Genomic DNA, 16,334 nt, shown 5'->3' with positions numbered 1-16,334 from the left:
GGCCATACTACCAAAAGTGCTATACAGATTCAATGTAATTCTAATTAACATCCCAATGACGTACCTTACAGAAATAGAGCAAACAATTATGAAATTCATATGGAAGAATAAGAAACCCAGAATAGCTAAAGCAATCCTTAGCAGGAAGAGTGAAGCAGGGGGTATCGCAATAGCAGATCTTCAACTATACTACAAAGCAATAGTAACAAAATCCACATGGTATTGGTACCAAAACAGGTAGAACAATGGTACAGAATAGAGGACACAGACACAAACCCAAATAAATACAATTATATCATACTAGACAAAGGTGCCAAAAATATGCAATGGAGAAAAGATAGCCTCTTCAACAAATGGTGCTGGGAAAACTGGAAAACCATATGCAACAGAATGAAATTAAACCCCTATCTCTCACCCTACACAAAACTCAACTCACAATGGATCAAGGACCTTGGAAACAGACCAGAGACCCTTCATCTTATAGAAGAAAAAGTAGTTCCAATTCTTCAACATGTCAGCTTAGGATCTGACTTTCTTAACAGGACTCCCATAGAACAAGAAATAAAAGCAAGAATCAACAACTGGAATAGATTCAAACTAAAAACCTTTCTCTCAGCAAAGGAAACTATCAGCAATGTGAAAAGAGCACCTACAGAGTGGGAGAAAATCTTTGCCACTCACACTTCAGATAGAGCACTAATTTCCAGAATATATAAAGAACTCAAGAAATTCTACACCAAGAAGACAAATAATTCAATCAACAAATGGGCTACGTAAATGAACAGACACTTTACATAAGAAGATATACAAGCAATCAACAGATATATGAAAAAATGTTCAACATCTCTAGTAATAAGAGAAATGCAAATCAAAACTACCCTAAGATTCCATCTCACCCCAATTAGAATGGTGATTATCAGGAATACAAGCATCAATAGTTTTTGGTGAGGATGTGGGGAAAAAGGTGCACTCATACATTGCTGGTGGGGTTGCAATTTAGTGCAGTCACTCTGGAAATCAGTGTGCAGATTCCTTAGAAATCTTGGAATGGAACCACCATTTGACCCAGCTATCGCACTCCTGGGCCTATACCCAAAGGACTTAAAATCAGCATACTACAGAGATACAGCCACATCAATGTTCATAGCTGCTCAATTCACAATAGCCAGATTGTGAAACTGACCAAGATGTCCTTCAATTGATGAATGGATAAAGAAACTATGGTATATATATACAATGGAATATTACTCATCCATAAATAATGACAAAATTATGGCATTTGCAGGCAAATGGGTGATATTGGAGAATATCATGCTAAGTGAGATAGGCAATCTCAAAAAACCAAAGGATGAATGATCTTGCTGATAAGCGGATGATGACACTTAATGGGGCGTGGGAGGGTTTAGGGTTAGGGTTAGGGTTAGGGTTAGGGAGGGGGGCAAGAATGGAGAAAGGAAGGACTATATAGAGGGAAAAGAGGTGTGGTAGGGTAGGGGGAAAGGGGAAAATAACAGAATGAATCATATACCATTATCCTATTTAAATTTATGATTACACAAATGGTATGCCTTTACACCATGTACAAACAGAGAAACAACATGTATCACATTTGTTTACAATAAAAAAAAATGGGTGGGTATGTTTATCAGTGTTTAAACATGCCTGCATTCCATCTCTGGTATATATTGTGTGTATATATATATTATTATATTATATATAAATATATATATATATATATTTACTCTATATGTAACAGCAAACAAAACACCTTATGAAGGAGGCTATTTTAAATCCCCAAGGAAGCTGAGAGACCCTTCCATCAAACAAGAGTGACCAATTAGTTCTATGTTCCAAAACTAGTGACTGATTATATCAAAAGGAAAACCTGATTCAATGGGATTTTACTCTACCCCCCATGGCTGAGGATAAAATGCTCTGAGATGTTTCTTAAATATTTCACTTCACATACAGCATAGTACATTAAGATGGGGATATTGTACTCTTGCTTACCTGACAAGTCTTGAATGAGAATTCAGCAAGATCATTGATGTACAGAGGTGCAGTGGTGCATACTCAAGGATAAATAAAATGGGACTGATTAAGAAGAGACAGAGTTATTGATCAGATAAGTGTTTGACATGCCATGGTTAGCAGGAAAGACATTCACTGTAGTTTTAAGTAAGAAGGGAAAGAGAGAGACCTAGTTCAAATTCATCCAAAGTGTACCCACCATGCCCTATGGATGAGCTGTAATGGACACAAAATGGAGAAATATTCTCCCAGCTCTGGTATGGTACATATAGTTTCCTTGCACTGCCATCTTGAATTATGAGGACAGATCCACTCAGAATTCAAGCCTGACAAAGGAGAGTTTAATGCTTTATTCTTTGAATATAACCCTTGCTGCTTTGTCATTACAACTTATTTTTTTAAATGGACATGTATCCTTCTCTTCCCTTCTCACTGATTCTCTTTAATCTCTCTTTCTCCCTGATATCAGGGAAAACAGGAGTACTTTTCTTCCTCATCCTAGGAAGAGCTATCTGTCCTTTAGCACACACACTATAGAAAGATTTCCAGACTGTGGAGACGGTACCAGAAGATCTCAGAAATGTCTATCTCACAAATTAACAAGTGAATTACAACTGCAGACAGAAAACACATGTAATGTAGACATTGAGTCATCTGTTTAAATACCCTGTGTTCCTGCTAATGGGCAGAATCACAGGCTCTGGGACACAAGTTTCCTATGCTTCTCCTTTGCTAGCAAAGCAGTAATCCTTCTTTTTCCTTTTTCTCATAACCATGTCTTCATTATTGGATTGGCATCAGGGACAAGGATTGAGGTTTCAGCAACAAGAGGGAGATGTGGAGGCCACTTACATGGAGAACCATTTGGGGAACTGTGGATGTTCAGAGACGGGGTTAACTGAGGGTGAGGACGAATGATGTCTGCCTTGCCTACCTTACCTAGCACACTTACTCAGGCGTGGGAGATTGAGTTCTGAAGGCATGGATCTAATTTTATTTAGGGTTGCACAGGACATGTATAGGCACATTATTCAAAAAGGTTAACACACTTGTTAAAGTATAAGAGAGTTGGCCTAAAGGTGAACTAGATGAGGTAGTGTAAACAAACCAAGCATGCATAAGGAATTCTGCCCAGCAACAGGTCTGTGACAAAGGATTGGGGGGATGGTAAGTTTCTGCACATGACATGAGGCAAGGCAGTGCTGGGGAGTTCACATAACAGCTTGCTGGGATGCTTGACAGAATGAGGCCTCCTCTCAGCTCAAACTCAGGCTCAGCAACTTCAAAAACCTTCATTCCATGGCAAGTCTTTACCATTACCTCAGATTCTCTGTCCAGAGTGTTTGGCTTACTTAGACTATGGTGTCAGTGATTGCTGTCAGATAAACTTGAGGAATGTTCCCCACAGGGGAACCAGAATTTCTAGGGAAAGAAATAAATCCCTTGATAGTAAAGAGGGGACCAATCAGGAAGAAGTCCCCTTGAAACTGTCTGTAAGTCCATGGGAAATGATTCCATTAGCCTGCAAATTCTTTTATTTTTCTCTCTCCTTTTTTTCTATCACCCTCACTTATTCCCTCCTCTTCCTTCTTACCTTTACAGCACTAGATGTCCCAAGTCACTCTCCATATTTTATTCTCTCACCCAAGTTATTTATATATTTTGCTCGGTAATGTACCCAGGGTGCTAAACCTCTGAGCCACATTCCTAGCCCTATTTTTATTTTATTCAGAGGCAGGGTCTCCCTGAGATGCTTAGGGCCTCTTTAGTTGCAAGACTGACTTTGAACTTGTTATCCTCTTACCTCAACCTCCCAAGTCACTGGAATTATGGGCTCAACCAAGGTATTTAGAAATCAAATTTCACTGAGAGACAAATTTATTGATATATGAATGTGATAAATCTGAGATGCTTTCAGCAGAAACACCTGAGAAATAGATCTTTTCAATTTTTATTACTCATATATAACATTGCACTTTTTAATGCTTTATTCTTTTTGCCAGTCACTATCCATTTTGATCAGAGACTATTACTGGGTTAAGGTCTGCTTCCTATGACTGGGAGTTCCAAAATTAAAAATCACATGCTGTAGAAAATGTAAGCTACTCACAGAATTTTTCATCCAAATACTGCTTGTGTACCATTGTCTGACCCAACTCTCCCACTCCTTGGCCTATATCCAAAGGAATTAAAATCGGCATACTACAGTGATACAGTCACATGAATGTTTACAGTAGCTCAATTCACAATTGCTGGATTGTGGAACCAAGCTAGATGCCTTTCTATAGATGATTGGATAAAGAAATTGTGATACACACACACACACACACACACACAAACACACACACACACATATATATATATATATATATATATATATATATATACAATGGAATATTATTTATCCAAAAAGAAGAATAAAATTATGGCATTTGCATATATATGGATGGAGTTGGAGTATATAATGCTGAGATAAACCAATCCCCAAAAATCAAAGGTTGAATGATTTCTCTGATTAGATGATAATACATATTGAGGGATCAGAGGGAGGCAAGAATGTAGGAAGGTAGTATTGTATAGAGGAATAAGGGATGGGGAGGTGGTGGTGTGAAAATTAGTAGAATAAGACAAACATCATCACCGTATATACAGGTATGATTATGCAAATGGTGCATCTCTGTTTCGTGTACAACCAAAGAAACAATAGTTTTACCCCACTGGTGTACAATGAATCAAAAATTTAAAAAAGGAAAAATGAAAGATGGTTTCAGTTTAACTGAGATAGTTCAGGATGAAGGAAGGCAAAATCAATCAATTTTTTATTTACCTGTAAAGAAATGTTAGCAGTTATTTTTTTTTCTGGAAATAATACATAAAAGTGTGAATCAAAGGAAGAGTTTACTAGATATTATCAATGCTGCTGACAGATTGATTAAGTTGAGGACAAGTGAGTTTGACAAGGAGCAGTTTCAATGAATGGTCACTATGGAATTCTGATTTCAGTGGATAAATATAAGAAGCTGCTTAAAGAATTGTTCCTGGGAAAAACAATAGAGAAATGAACAATAACTGGAGAACAATGTTGGAATTAAGAATTTTTTTCTTTTAAAGTAGAAGTTTTTTATGTATATTTACATCCTGTTGAAAATGAGCCAGAAGAGAAGAGTTTTGTTCAGTTACTTGAGTTTGCAAATCCTTTTTAGAAAACTTTATACATTATCTTGGAGGATTTATACTAAGCTACTTTTCTTCAGAATTTCTATTTATTTATATGTTTTCTATAGTAGGAGGTGGTTTTTCATTGTGCATTGCTTCAAATATGGGATATGCTAATGTACTTGAACATGCAAATGATGATCCAAAATTTTATCTATCATAATTTTTTAAAATTATGTAATAGAAAAGACAAACACATAGGTCAACAAGATAGGATATAATCATGCCTTGTATCATTCTGAGTAGCTATGATTTTGTATGGTACTCTAAAATGTCAGGTGAATCAATGTAATAGGTATTTAGATTCTGGGGGAATGTGAGGATTTTGTGTGTTTACAATCTAAAATATTAAGGACACTGTAGATTATTAATTTTGAATTTTAAAATTTTAAAGTATCAAAGCCTTGTTTCTCTGTGTCAGTAGCAAAAATGAAAGTATATTTTGGGCTCAGTAGCTTCTAAATGAGGGAATGAAGCATGAATACATAAACGGCATCCACTGATGAATTTGATTACAGAAAATAAACCTAGTTTTTTAAAACTTGCTTTCTAAATTGGCTAGGTAATACTCTTATTTAAAAAGTATTGGGCTCGGGGGCCGCGATGGGCGCGGCGGGCCCGCGGCGGCCGCGGCGCTGCCCGGGCCGGGCCTCGCGGCGCTAGGGCGGGCTGGCCTCCGCTGGCGGGGGCGGCGGGCTGAGGGCGCGGGGAGCCTCGGCAGCGGCAGCGGCCCTGCGGGCGGAGTGGCGCGGGCATGGCCGCGCGCGGCCGGCGCGCCTGGCTCAGCGTGCTGCTCGGGCTCGTGCTGGGCCTCGTGCTGGGCTTCGTGCTGGCCTCGCGGCTTGTCCTGCCCCGCGCTTCAGAGCTGAAAGGAGCGGGTCCGCGGCGCCGCACCAGCCTTGAAGGCTGCCGGTACGGGCAGGCGGTAGCGGCTGCGGCGGCATCGTCCCAGGCCGGCGGGGCGCGGGGCGATGCGCACGGGGCGCAGCTGTGGCCACACGGCTCGGCCCTGGGTGGCGGTCCGCGCGACAGGAACTTTCTCTTCGTGGGAGTCATGACCGCCCAGAAATACCTGCAGACCCGCGCCGTGGCTGCCTACAGAACATGGTCCAAGACAATTCCTGGGAAAGTGGAGTTCTTCTCTAGTGAGGGTTCAGACACGTCTATACCAATTCCAATAGTGCTACTACGGGGCGTGGATGACTCCTACCCACCCCAGAAGAAGTCTTTTATGATGCTCAAGTACATGCATGACCACTACTTGGACAAGTATGAATGGTTTATGAGAGCAGATGATGATGTTTACATCAAAGGAGATCGTCTGGAGAGTTTCCTGAGGAGTTTGAATAGCAGTGAGCCCCTGTTTCTCGGGCAGACAGGACTGGGCACCACAGAAGAAATGGGGAAGCTGGCCCTTGAGCCTGGTGAGAACTTCTGCATGGGGGGGCCTGGTGTGATCATGAGCCGGGAGGTGCTTCGGAGAATGGTACCACACATTGGCAAGTGTCTCCGGGAAATGTATACCACGCACGAGGATGTGGAAGTGGGAAGATGTGTCCGGAGGTTTGCAGGCGTACAGTGTGTTTGGTCTTATGAGATGCAGCAGCTTTTTTATGAAAATTACGAACAGAACAAGAAGGGATACATCAGAGATCTCCATAACAGTAAGATTCACCGAGCTATCACATTACACCCAAACAAAAACCCACCCTACCAGTACAGACTGCATAGCTACATGCTCAGTCGCAAAATTGCCGAGCTACGTCATCGCACAATACAGCTCCACCGAGAAATCGTCCTGATGAGCAAATACAGTAACACAGAAATTCATAAAGAGGACCTACAGCTGGGAATACCTCCTTCCTTCATGCGGTTTCAGGCCCGCCAGCGAGAAGAGATTCTGGAATGGGAGTTTCTGACTGGGAAGTATTTATATTCGGCTGCTGATGGTCAGCCCCCCCGGCGAGGAATGGACTCAGCCCAGAGGGAAGCCTTGGATGACATCGTCATGCAGGTGATGGAAATGATCAACGCTAATGCCAAGACTCGGGGGCGCATCATCGACTTCAAGGAGATCCAGTATGGCTACCGCCGCGTGAACCCCATGTATGGGGCAGAGTACATTCTGGACCTGCTGCTTCTGTACAAGAAGCACAAAGGGAAGAAGATGACGGTTCCTGTGAGGAGACACGCGTACCTACAGCAGACTTTCAGCAAGATCCAGTTTGTGGAGCATGAGGAACTGGACGCACAGGAGTTGGCCAACAGAATCAATCAGGACTCTGGATCCCTATCATTTCTCTCCAATTCCCTAAAGAAGCTTGTTCCCTTCCAGCTCCCTGGGTCCAAGAACGAGCACAAAGAGCCCAAAGATAAAAAGATAAATATACTGATCCCTTTGTCTGGACGTTTTGACATGTTTGTGAGATTTATGGGGAACTTTGAGAAGACATGTCTCATCCCAAATCAGAATGTCAAACTCGTCATCCTTTTCAATTCTGACTCTAACCCTGATAAGGCCAAACAAGTTGAACTGATGAGAGATTATCGCATTAAGTACCCTAAAGCTGACATGCAGATTTTGCCTGTGTCTGGAGAATTTTCAAGAGCTCTGGCCCTTGAAGTAGGATCTTCCCAGTTCAATAATGAATCTTTGCTCTTCTTCTGTGACGTTGACCTGGTGTTTACTACCGAATTCCTGCAACGGTGTTGAGCAAATACAGTTTTGGGCCAACAAATATATTTCCCAATCATCTTTAGCCAGTATGATCCAAAGATTGTTTATAGTGGGAAAGTTCCCAGTGACAACCATTTTGCCTTTACTCAAAAAACTGGCTTCTGGAGAAACTATGGGTTTTGGCATTACTTGTATTTATAAGGGAGATCTTGTCCGAGTGGGTGGCTTTGATGTTTCCATCCAAGGCTGGGGGCTGGAGGATGTGGACCTCTTCAACAAGGTTGTCCAGGCAGGCTTGAAGACATTCAGAAGCCAGGAGGTAGGAGTAGTCCATGTCCACCACCCTGTCTTCTGTGACCCCAATCTGGATCCCAAACAATACAAAATGTGCTTGGGGTCCAAAGCATCAACATATGGGTCCACACAGCAGTTAGCTGAAATGTGGCTGGAGAAAAATGATCCAAGTTACTGTAAAAGCAATAATAATGGCTCTGCGCGGACAGCCTGATGTCCAGCTTTGCTGGAAAAGACATTTTTAATTATCTAATTTATTTTTCAAAAATTTTTGTATGATCAGTTTTTGAAGTCCATACAAGGATATATTTTCCAAGTGGTTTTCTTACATAGGACTCCTTTAAGATTGAGCTTTTTGAACAAAAATGTGATCAATGTTTGCCTTTGAACACATCTTCTTGCTGAACATTATGTAGCAGACCTGCTTAATTCTGACTTGAAATGTCCCTGAAGAACAGAACCTTTTGTGTTGTTTTTTTATATTTCCTTTCCAGGCCCCTTCTCTACAGTCCTATGGCAGAAAACATGAACATTCCTATGAAGTATTATTGTAACAAACAAAAAAACACTGTAACTCTGGTAAATGTTCTGTTGTGACTGTTAACCTTGCACAGATTCTACCTTTTGTCTTTTTTTACAAGTTTTTTTTAAAGCCATCTCAAGTTCCAGTTGTAAAATAAGTAAATGTAATAATATCTGTATCATCATCTTCAGCAAAGATTTCCAAAGTTGATTATTTGCCCCGCACTGTACTCTACCCTCAAGGTCAAGTAGCTTTGACAAGCAAGGGGAGTGAGGGGGGCCCAGCCAGAGCGGGGCTGGTTCCTGTCACGCTGTGGCCTAAACAGGCCTGGCACCACATTACAAGAACATTTGGTGTTTTTTCTCTTGCCGACCCTTCTCTTTAGAGGGTAAAAATATCAATATTTAGAATGATGAAGAAGAATTACTGTAATGATTCTAATGTGTGCAAGCTAAACAAACAAAAGCACCCTAACGAAAACATTGGGGGAGGTGTATTTGGCTTCATTCACTTTGTCCTGTCTGTATTGTGGAGATGGTTACTTCATTCTTTAATTTCTGTTTGTTTTGTCCTTGGCATCTGAATACCTTTAATTTATTTAATATCCTTTGTTTAGAGTTCCACCATTTCTTGAGTACCTGTTAGCATTAGTATTTATGTGTACCAGAAGTGTGGTTAGTATGTTTTATTTGCAGTAAACTGATCTCCAAAGATTTCCTTTTGAAGACTTTTCCTCCTCCTTAATTTTTACATTCCTGTTTTACTAAGTATTAAGTGTTCTTGGACAATTTTGGTGCTCATGTGTTTTGGGGACAAAAGTGAAATGACTCTGTCATTACACCAGAATGTTTGTTTTTAAACTCACAGATCAAATGTGCCTTAATATTTTTTTTTTTTTCATTTAGGTTCAAACAGTTGATAGGCTTGCCATTTTAATACTCATCATTGGAGATCTGCTTATTTGTAAATAGCCTATTGCTCATTTGGAAAAATAAACCAGTGGACAATATTTTTCTATTGTACTTTTGAAAACCATTTTGTCTCATTATTCCTGTTTTAGCTGAAGACTTGTATTACATTTGGAGAGTAAAAAAACTTAAACACAAAAAAAAAAATAAAAAAAAAAAAGTATTGGCAAGTTTCAGAAATTGTTATTTTTAGTTATATACAGATGTGGAGTGATAACACAGATTTATTTACTATTATTTCCCTCAAAAACCCCTGAAGAAAAATGCTATTTCCACAGCATAATACAAAAGAAATATTACAGAGACTAAAAACCTGAGTTTGATTTTGGGATTCCCAGCAACCATTTGGAAAAGTCACATGGCCTTCCTGTGCCTTCTTTGTACCTTTTATAAAAATACCTAATGTGATATCTGCATATTACAGAATTGTTGTAAGGATTAAAAGATGTTTAGCACATATACAGTACTTCTAATTATGTTCAGTGATTGCATATCCTGAAGCATAAACAGCTAACATAACAGAAGAGTTTCCTCATTTAAGGATTAAAGTCACATGCTACAAATGGCTTTTAGCACTTCATAGAAGTTTTATTTTCTGAAAAGGATAACAAAGCACTGCCATATTTCTCTCAAAATGCAAGTAACTTTTTTTTTTGGTTTGGAATATTATGTGTGTGCTCTGAATTTAATCCTTTGCTTTGATTCTATTAGTAGTCGTATTCTTATTTTTTTAATGTTATTCCTCTGTTTATAATTGAATTGTCCTTGTGGCAAAATGACTGTAAAATTTATGAATAGGAAAAATAGAATACAAATGTAGAAATTTTATGCAAAAATATGATAGTCATAAATATTATTTATATTTTAAATACATAGTATTTTCTGAAAGGATTTTATGTGTGTATAATTTTTTGTAGGCCCAGAATGAAAACATCTAAAGAAAAGGACAAGCTATTGTTAGAAATGATGCAAAATAATATTGTATTGAAAAAGAACATTATGAAATGAAAGGCAATACATTTTTAAAGAAAATTTAAAATAAATTATAAAAGGTAAAGTGAAAAAATAGTAAATCTTTTATAATATACAGACTTTAATTTTGAAATATGACTAAGAAAAGGAAAATAGATGGTACTAGATACCATAATGTTAAGTGAAATGAGAAGAACACAGAAGGTGAGGGGTCCCGTATTTTCTCTCATGTGGAAGCTAGGGAATTATAAGGACATATGGAACAGAAAGGTGGGGATCTCAGATCTCATGAGAATCAATGGAGGATCTGTTGAGGAAAGAGACCAAGGTGGAAAGTTGGGAGGGAACGGGGATGTGCTGGGGTGTGATACCGGCCAAATTATACTGCGTATTGTGTACATGTACAAATGTAATGACAAATCTCATCATTAAGTACAAAAACAATGCACCAATAAAAATGTGGAAAAGGAAAAACAACCTGTGCTTCTGCTTATATGAAAATGTGGCTAATAATTTCCTCTGTATATTTAGTACATGGTATATAATTTTGTGGGAAATTTTTGAAATTGTATTATTGTATTATAGGTAAAAAACCAAATAGATGTTATGGAAGACCTTGATGACCTAACTTACTTACGTGAAACAGTCTCACAGGATAGTGAATTGATTTGCCCTAAATGTAATAGTATTTTACTAATCAAAAATCATGGAATGCCATGTAAAGGTAAGATCTTTGTGTAAAAATTAGACCTTTTATGTATATTAGTACATGCATTTCTTAGTTCTGCACCATAGAGTACTGATGTGCTGTTAAAGTCATAAATGTGCTTTCTATTAAAATAAAGTGTGAACTGTGGTCCAGTCTCCTACACCGATGATCATTCTCCCTATACTTGTCTCAACTCTTTTTATTGACTCCTCTGTTCTCTTGTGCTTGACCATAATCAGGGCAGGTTACCAGTGTTCATACTTGAATTGTGAAGTAAACTTAGAACTGTTTTTCCTACTATACTACCTCCTTAAACCATTCACTTTTCTACAAACATAATAATATATTCTTTAAAAATTTAAATCTGAAAACATTAAATTCTTCTTAGAATTAAGCCTTCTCTTCTCTTTCACATAACATTAAAGGCCTCAGTTGTCTAGGTTTATTCTGCTCCTGTGTCCCAAACCTGTTGTAAATGTTTCTTCTTGAAATAAATCTTTCTGTCGAGGTGGTTTTCAAAAGCTTTATTTGAGGTACTATTGACATGATAAATTGCACATATGAGAAGTGTGAAATTTGACAAGTTTTGACCTACTTATTAATCACATACTTAATTATTGTAATTAAGGAAGGTAAGAAATCCCTTTAAAGTCTTCACATGCCCCTTCATGAGAGATACCTAATTAATTTTCAAATTATTTGTACAATTTTCAATGACCATCAGCAGTGTGAGAATCTCTTTTCCTCCCCACATTCATTATCAAAAAGTATTGTGGGTACATAGTCTGACCATCAGTGTGGTTTCAATATGCATTTCTCCAATGGCTAATACTGTTGAACTTCTTTCCATGTGCTTATTATCCTTTAGGACATCTTCCTTTGTTGAACTATATTTTCAAATGTCTTGCCATAATAAGAATTAGTGTGTTCATTATTTCCTGAATTTTAACAGTTTATGATAAGTTCTGGATAGTATTTCATTATCAGCTATATTTTTGCAAGAAATTGTCAATAGGGGCTGGAGAGATAGCTCAGTTGGTAGAGTGCTTGCCTTGTAAGCACAAGGCCCTGAGTTCGATCCCCAGCACCCAAAAAAGAAATTGTCAATAATTTCTGTCATGAACTATATTAATCTTTAATTTTAATCCTTTTATTTGCTGTTTCTAGTCACACATAACAGTGGAATGTATGTTGATATATATATATATATATATGGAGTTTAACTTCCCATTCTTGTTGTACATTTTGTGGAGTTACACTAGCTGTGTTTTCAAATATGAACTTAAAAATTATGTCAAATTTATTCTACTGTCTTTCCTAGTCCCATTTTCTGTACCTTCCCTTCATTCTCCTTTGTCTAATTCAAATAACTTCTGTTCTTCCATCCCCTCCTTATTGTATGTTAGCATCTACTTATCAAAGAGAACATTCAGAGATTTAATATGTTTTGTCACTCTTCTCATTTACCTCAGTTTATTTTTTTAATTTCATCTCTGATTTCTTCTGCTATCCATTCATCATTAAGTAGTGTATTATTTCATATCCAGGTGTTACTTTAGCTTCATTTTTTTAATTTTGTCATCAATTTATATTTTTATCCTCTTATGATCTGATAGGATGCAAGGTATTATCTGTATTTCTTTTTTTTTTATTTCCTAAAATTTGCTTTGTCACCTCAGTCATGATCTATTTTAGAATAGGATTTGTGTTCTGCTGAAAAGAAAGTCTATTCAATCCTTGATTAATAAAATATTCTATATATGTCTATTAAGTATAAATTATTAATTGTATTTTTAGATTCTATAGTTACTTTAGTTTTGGTTTAGAGCATTTGTCAATGGTGAGAGAGTGCAAAAGTCACCCAATACTATTGTGTTGTGGTCTATTTGAGCTTCAGAATTTTGAAGGATTTTTTTGATGTATGTAGATGCTCCAATGTTTGGGGCATAAATATTTATGATTACTATGAATTGTCCATTCTGATTAACTTTGGCTTGAAGTCCACTTCATCTGATATGAGGATAGAAATACCTGCTTGTATATGGGATTCATGTGAATGATACATTTTCCTGCATCCTTTCACATTCAATCTGTAGATGTGTTTGCCTATGAGGTGAGTCTCTTGGTGAAAGCATATTGTTATTTCTTGTTTTGGAATCCAGTATGTAGTCCATGTCTTTTGAAGAATTTAGGCCGTTTATATTCAATGTTATACATTGGAAATGATTTTATTCCCTGTCATTTTGATTTATTTTTGGTTTTTAATTTGATTTAGTTTCTCCTTTGATTGACTATTCTGGTGCAGTTTATTCCTTTGCTAGTATTCAGTTTTGTTTTTCATTTCTTTTTCATGAAATGAATTTTATTGAGAATGCTTTGTAGTACAGGCTTTCTAGATGTGAATCTTTTAAGTTCTGCATATCATGGGACATTTTTATTTCAGCATCAACTCTGAAGCTTAATTTTGTTTGGTATAGTGTTCTTGGCTGGCATCCATTTTATTCCAGAGCTTGGTATGTATTGTTCCAATGTCTTCTAGTTTTGAGGGTCTGGTTTGAAAAATCAGCTGAGATCTGAATCAGTTTCCCTCTAAATGTGACCTGCTGTTTTTCTCTGGCAGTCTTTAAAATTCTGTCCTTATTCTGTATGTAATTTTGTAATAATGTGCCCTGGTCAGGGTATGCTGTAATTTTGTTTATTTGTGGTCCTGTAAGCCTCCCATATCTGATTTTCCATTTCAATCTTTAAGTTTGGGAAATTTTCTGATATTTTTTCATTAAGAGGATTGTGCATTGATTTGGTTTGTATTTCTAGTCATTCATTTATATTGATAAATCTTAAATTTGATCTTTTTTAGTTATCCCATATTTCTTCAAAATTCTGCTCATAGTCAATTAACATCTTCTCTCCAGGATCAACATTATTCAAGGTTCTATATTTTGTCTTCATTGCCTAAAACTTTGTCTTCCAAGTGGTCAAGTCTGTGGGTGATGCTTTCCATTGAATTTTAAATTTGGTTTATTGATTCCTTCATTTTTCAGGATTTCTGCCTGATCTTTTTTCGGAATCTCTTTATTTAAGTGATCTTTTATTTACTGTATTTGCCCTCTAATTTCACTCCTTACATCATCCTTTAACTTGAGATAAATTTAAGTATGTAATTTCTAAACTCCTCTTATATTTCTTCTACTGTGGTATCAGTAGATTCTCTTATTAAAGTGTCTTGTTTTGTCTGGAGCAATTTATTACCTTGCTTTTATAAGTTGTTTTTGTGTCTATCTATCTAATATTATGGATTTGAGGTAGCAGAGATTCTTCCCTGAGGACTTAAAAGTGTTTCTGGCAGTTTCAAGTACCTCAGCATTTAGGGTGTGACAAATAATGAAAAAAAGTGAACAATATTTATCATTAAACCAATGATGTGTACAATGTTGTCACAAAAAATTACTACTATTATTGCCAAAAATAATAGCAGTAAGTTAGCACAAATATGTGTAAATTTGAATGGTGGACAGGGAAAGAAAGAAGTGATGTAGGATATGATGATTATGATGGAGGAGAAGAGAATTTAGAATTTAAAAAATTAAAGGACTAATGAAAGAGAGAACAATAAGATTAACTATTTGTGGAAGAATAGAGAATGAAAGTCAAGAAAAACATATAAGTAAGAGACAAAAATATATGTATATATAAAGTGAAAAATTTGAAAATTAAGAAGAATACAAAACCAAATGGAAGTATAATAATCAAACATCCTAGTCCTAAAAAAAAAAAAAAAGATGTATTCAAAATAAGTGGTTTCGAAAATGCTAGAAATGAGGGTATAAGAAGAAATGTGAATATATATGAATGTCCATGAACCATTAAGTTCACAGAGGAAAAATAATGAAAACAGAAAGATCTCAATGAAAAGTTAAGAAATTGTTTTTATTGAGGTTCAAAAATTGAGTTTTCCTTCTTAGCACTATTAAGTGGGTTTGTCTAGACTGTGATGCTTGATCCACCCCCTGGGTGGGATTGGTAGATTGAGAGAGGTAATCCCATACATAGAACTCCTGGACACAGGTTTAGGTAATCTCCAAGTTCTTTACTGGATGCCTATTGATCTGGAGATTTGAAGTCAGCACATCTCCTGGACCAAATAGTTCTGAACCATGCTGGAAGTGATCTTCCTAGGTTCCACTTGTGTGGTGAAGGAGCCAATTTTTATCCTACCCCATCACCTGCAGACCCCAAGTTTCCTGGTCTTGGGTTTAGTCTTCAAAGTCAATCTCCTGCCTCTGCCCTTGCAAAACTTCTGTCAGTCACATCCCTTCCAGCTGGTCCTACAAGCAGTCAGGCTGGATGGGGAAGGAGAGAGCTGGGTGGATTTCCAAGACCAGTTTCCCCTGTGTAAACCTCTCTACACATTTGATTTTCTCCTGGTCACACTCCATTTTGTGCAGTGTGGGTTTGACAGGCTTGTATTTTCAGCCAAACTTGGGTTTGTTGGGAATGGACTTCCTCAGCTGCTGGCCCCAATTCCACAGCTAGAAAATTGTTCCTTCCACTATTCTCTGCATGCTGCAGGAAAAGGTGCAGTCTCTTTCCAATATAAGGTTGTTGTGCAGTGTGCCTTTCAGTTTAGCTGGGCAGTGTCTTTGATCTCTAACCTCTTTATACTCAGACCTGCTTCAGTCCACCTAAAATGTGGGTTACTCTAGTTCTCTTATATCTCTGCTTTGCTCTCTTAAAGATCGTTCTGGGTGGTGCCTCTGATCATGGCAGTGGCTGTACTGCTGGATATTTCTTATTTTATCATATTCAACTTCCTGAGTGCTTTGTGTCCAGTATTAAATTCCAGTAAGTTCCCCCCTTTTTTTTGTTTGTCCACCTTTCTGAAAAGCTGCCTGTCTGCTTTCTTGGCTTCATATCATGGAACAGAGGCAACTAGGAAATTGACCT

The 16,334-nt window shown here is 37.5% G+C and overlaps 1 protein-coding gene across 1 annotated transcript; it reads left to right on the top strand.

The window, feature by feature from the left end:
• Positions 1–6,001: 6,001 nt before the first annotated feature.
• On the top strand, positions 6,002–9,435 carry LOC124966340 (chondroitin sulfate synthase 1-like). Its single transcript, XM_047527432.1, is given in 2 exon segments — positions 6,002–8,098; positions 8,100–9,435. Coding segments are annotated over 2 exon segments (2,430 nt in total). The 3' UTR covers positions 8,433–9,435.
• The last annotated feature ends 6,899 nt before the right edge of the window (positions 9,436–16,334 follow it).

The sequence above is a fragment of the Sciurus carolinensis genome, chromosome 16 (genome assembly GCF_902686445.1).
Source record: "Sciurus carolinensis chromosome 16, mSciCar1.2, whole genome shotgun sequence".
Taxonomy (NCBI): domain Eukaryota; kingdom Metazoa; phylum Chordata; class Mammalia; order Rodentia; family Sciuridae; genus Sciurus; species Sciurus carolinensis.
The sequence above is the reverse complement of the archived record's forward strand: the minus strand, read 5'-3'. Positions and strand labels throughout refer to the sequence as shown.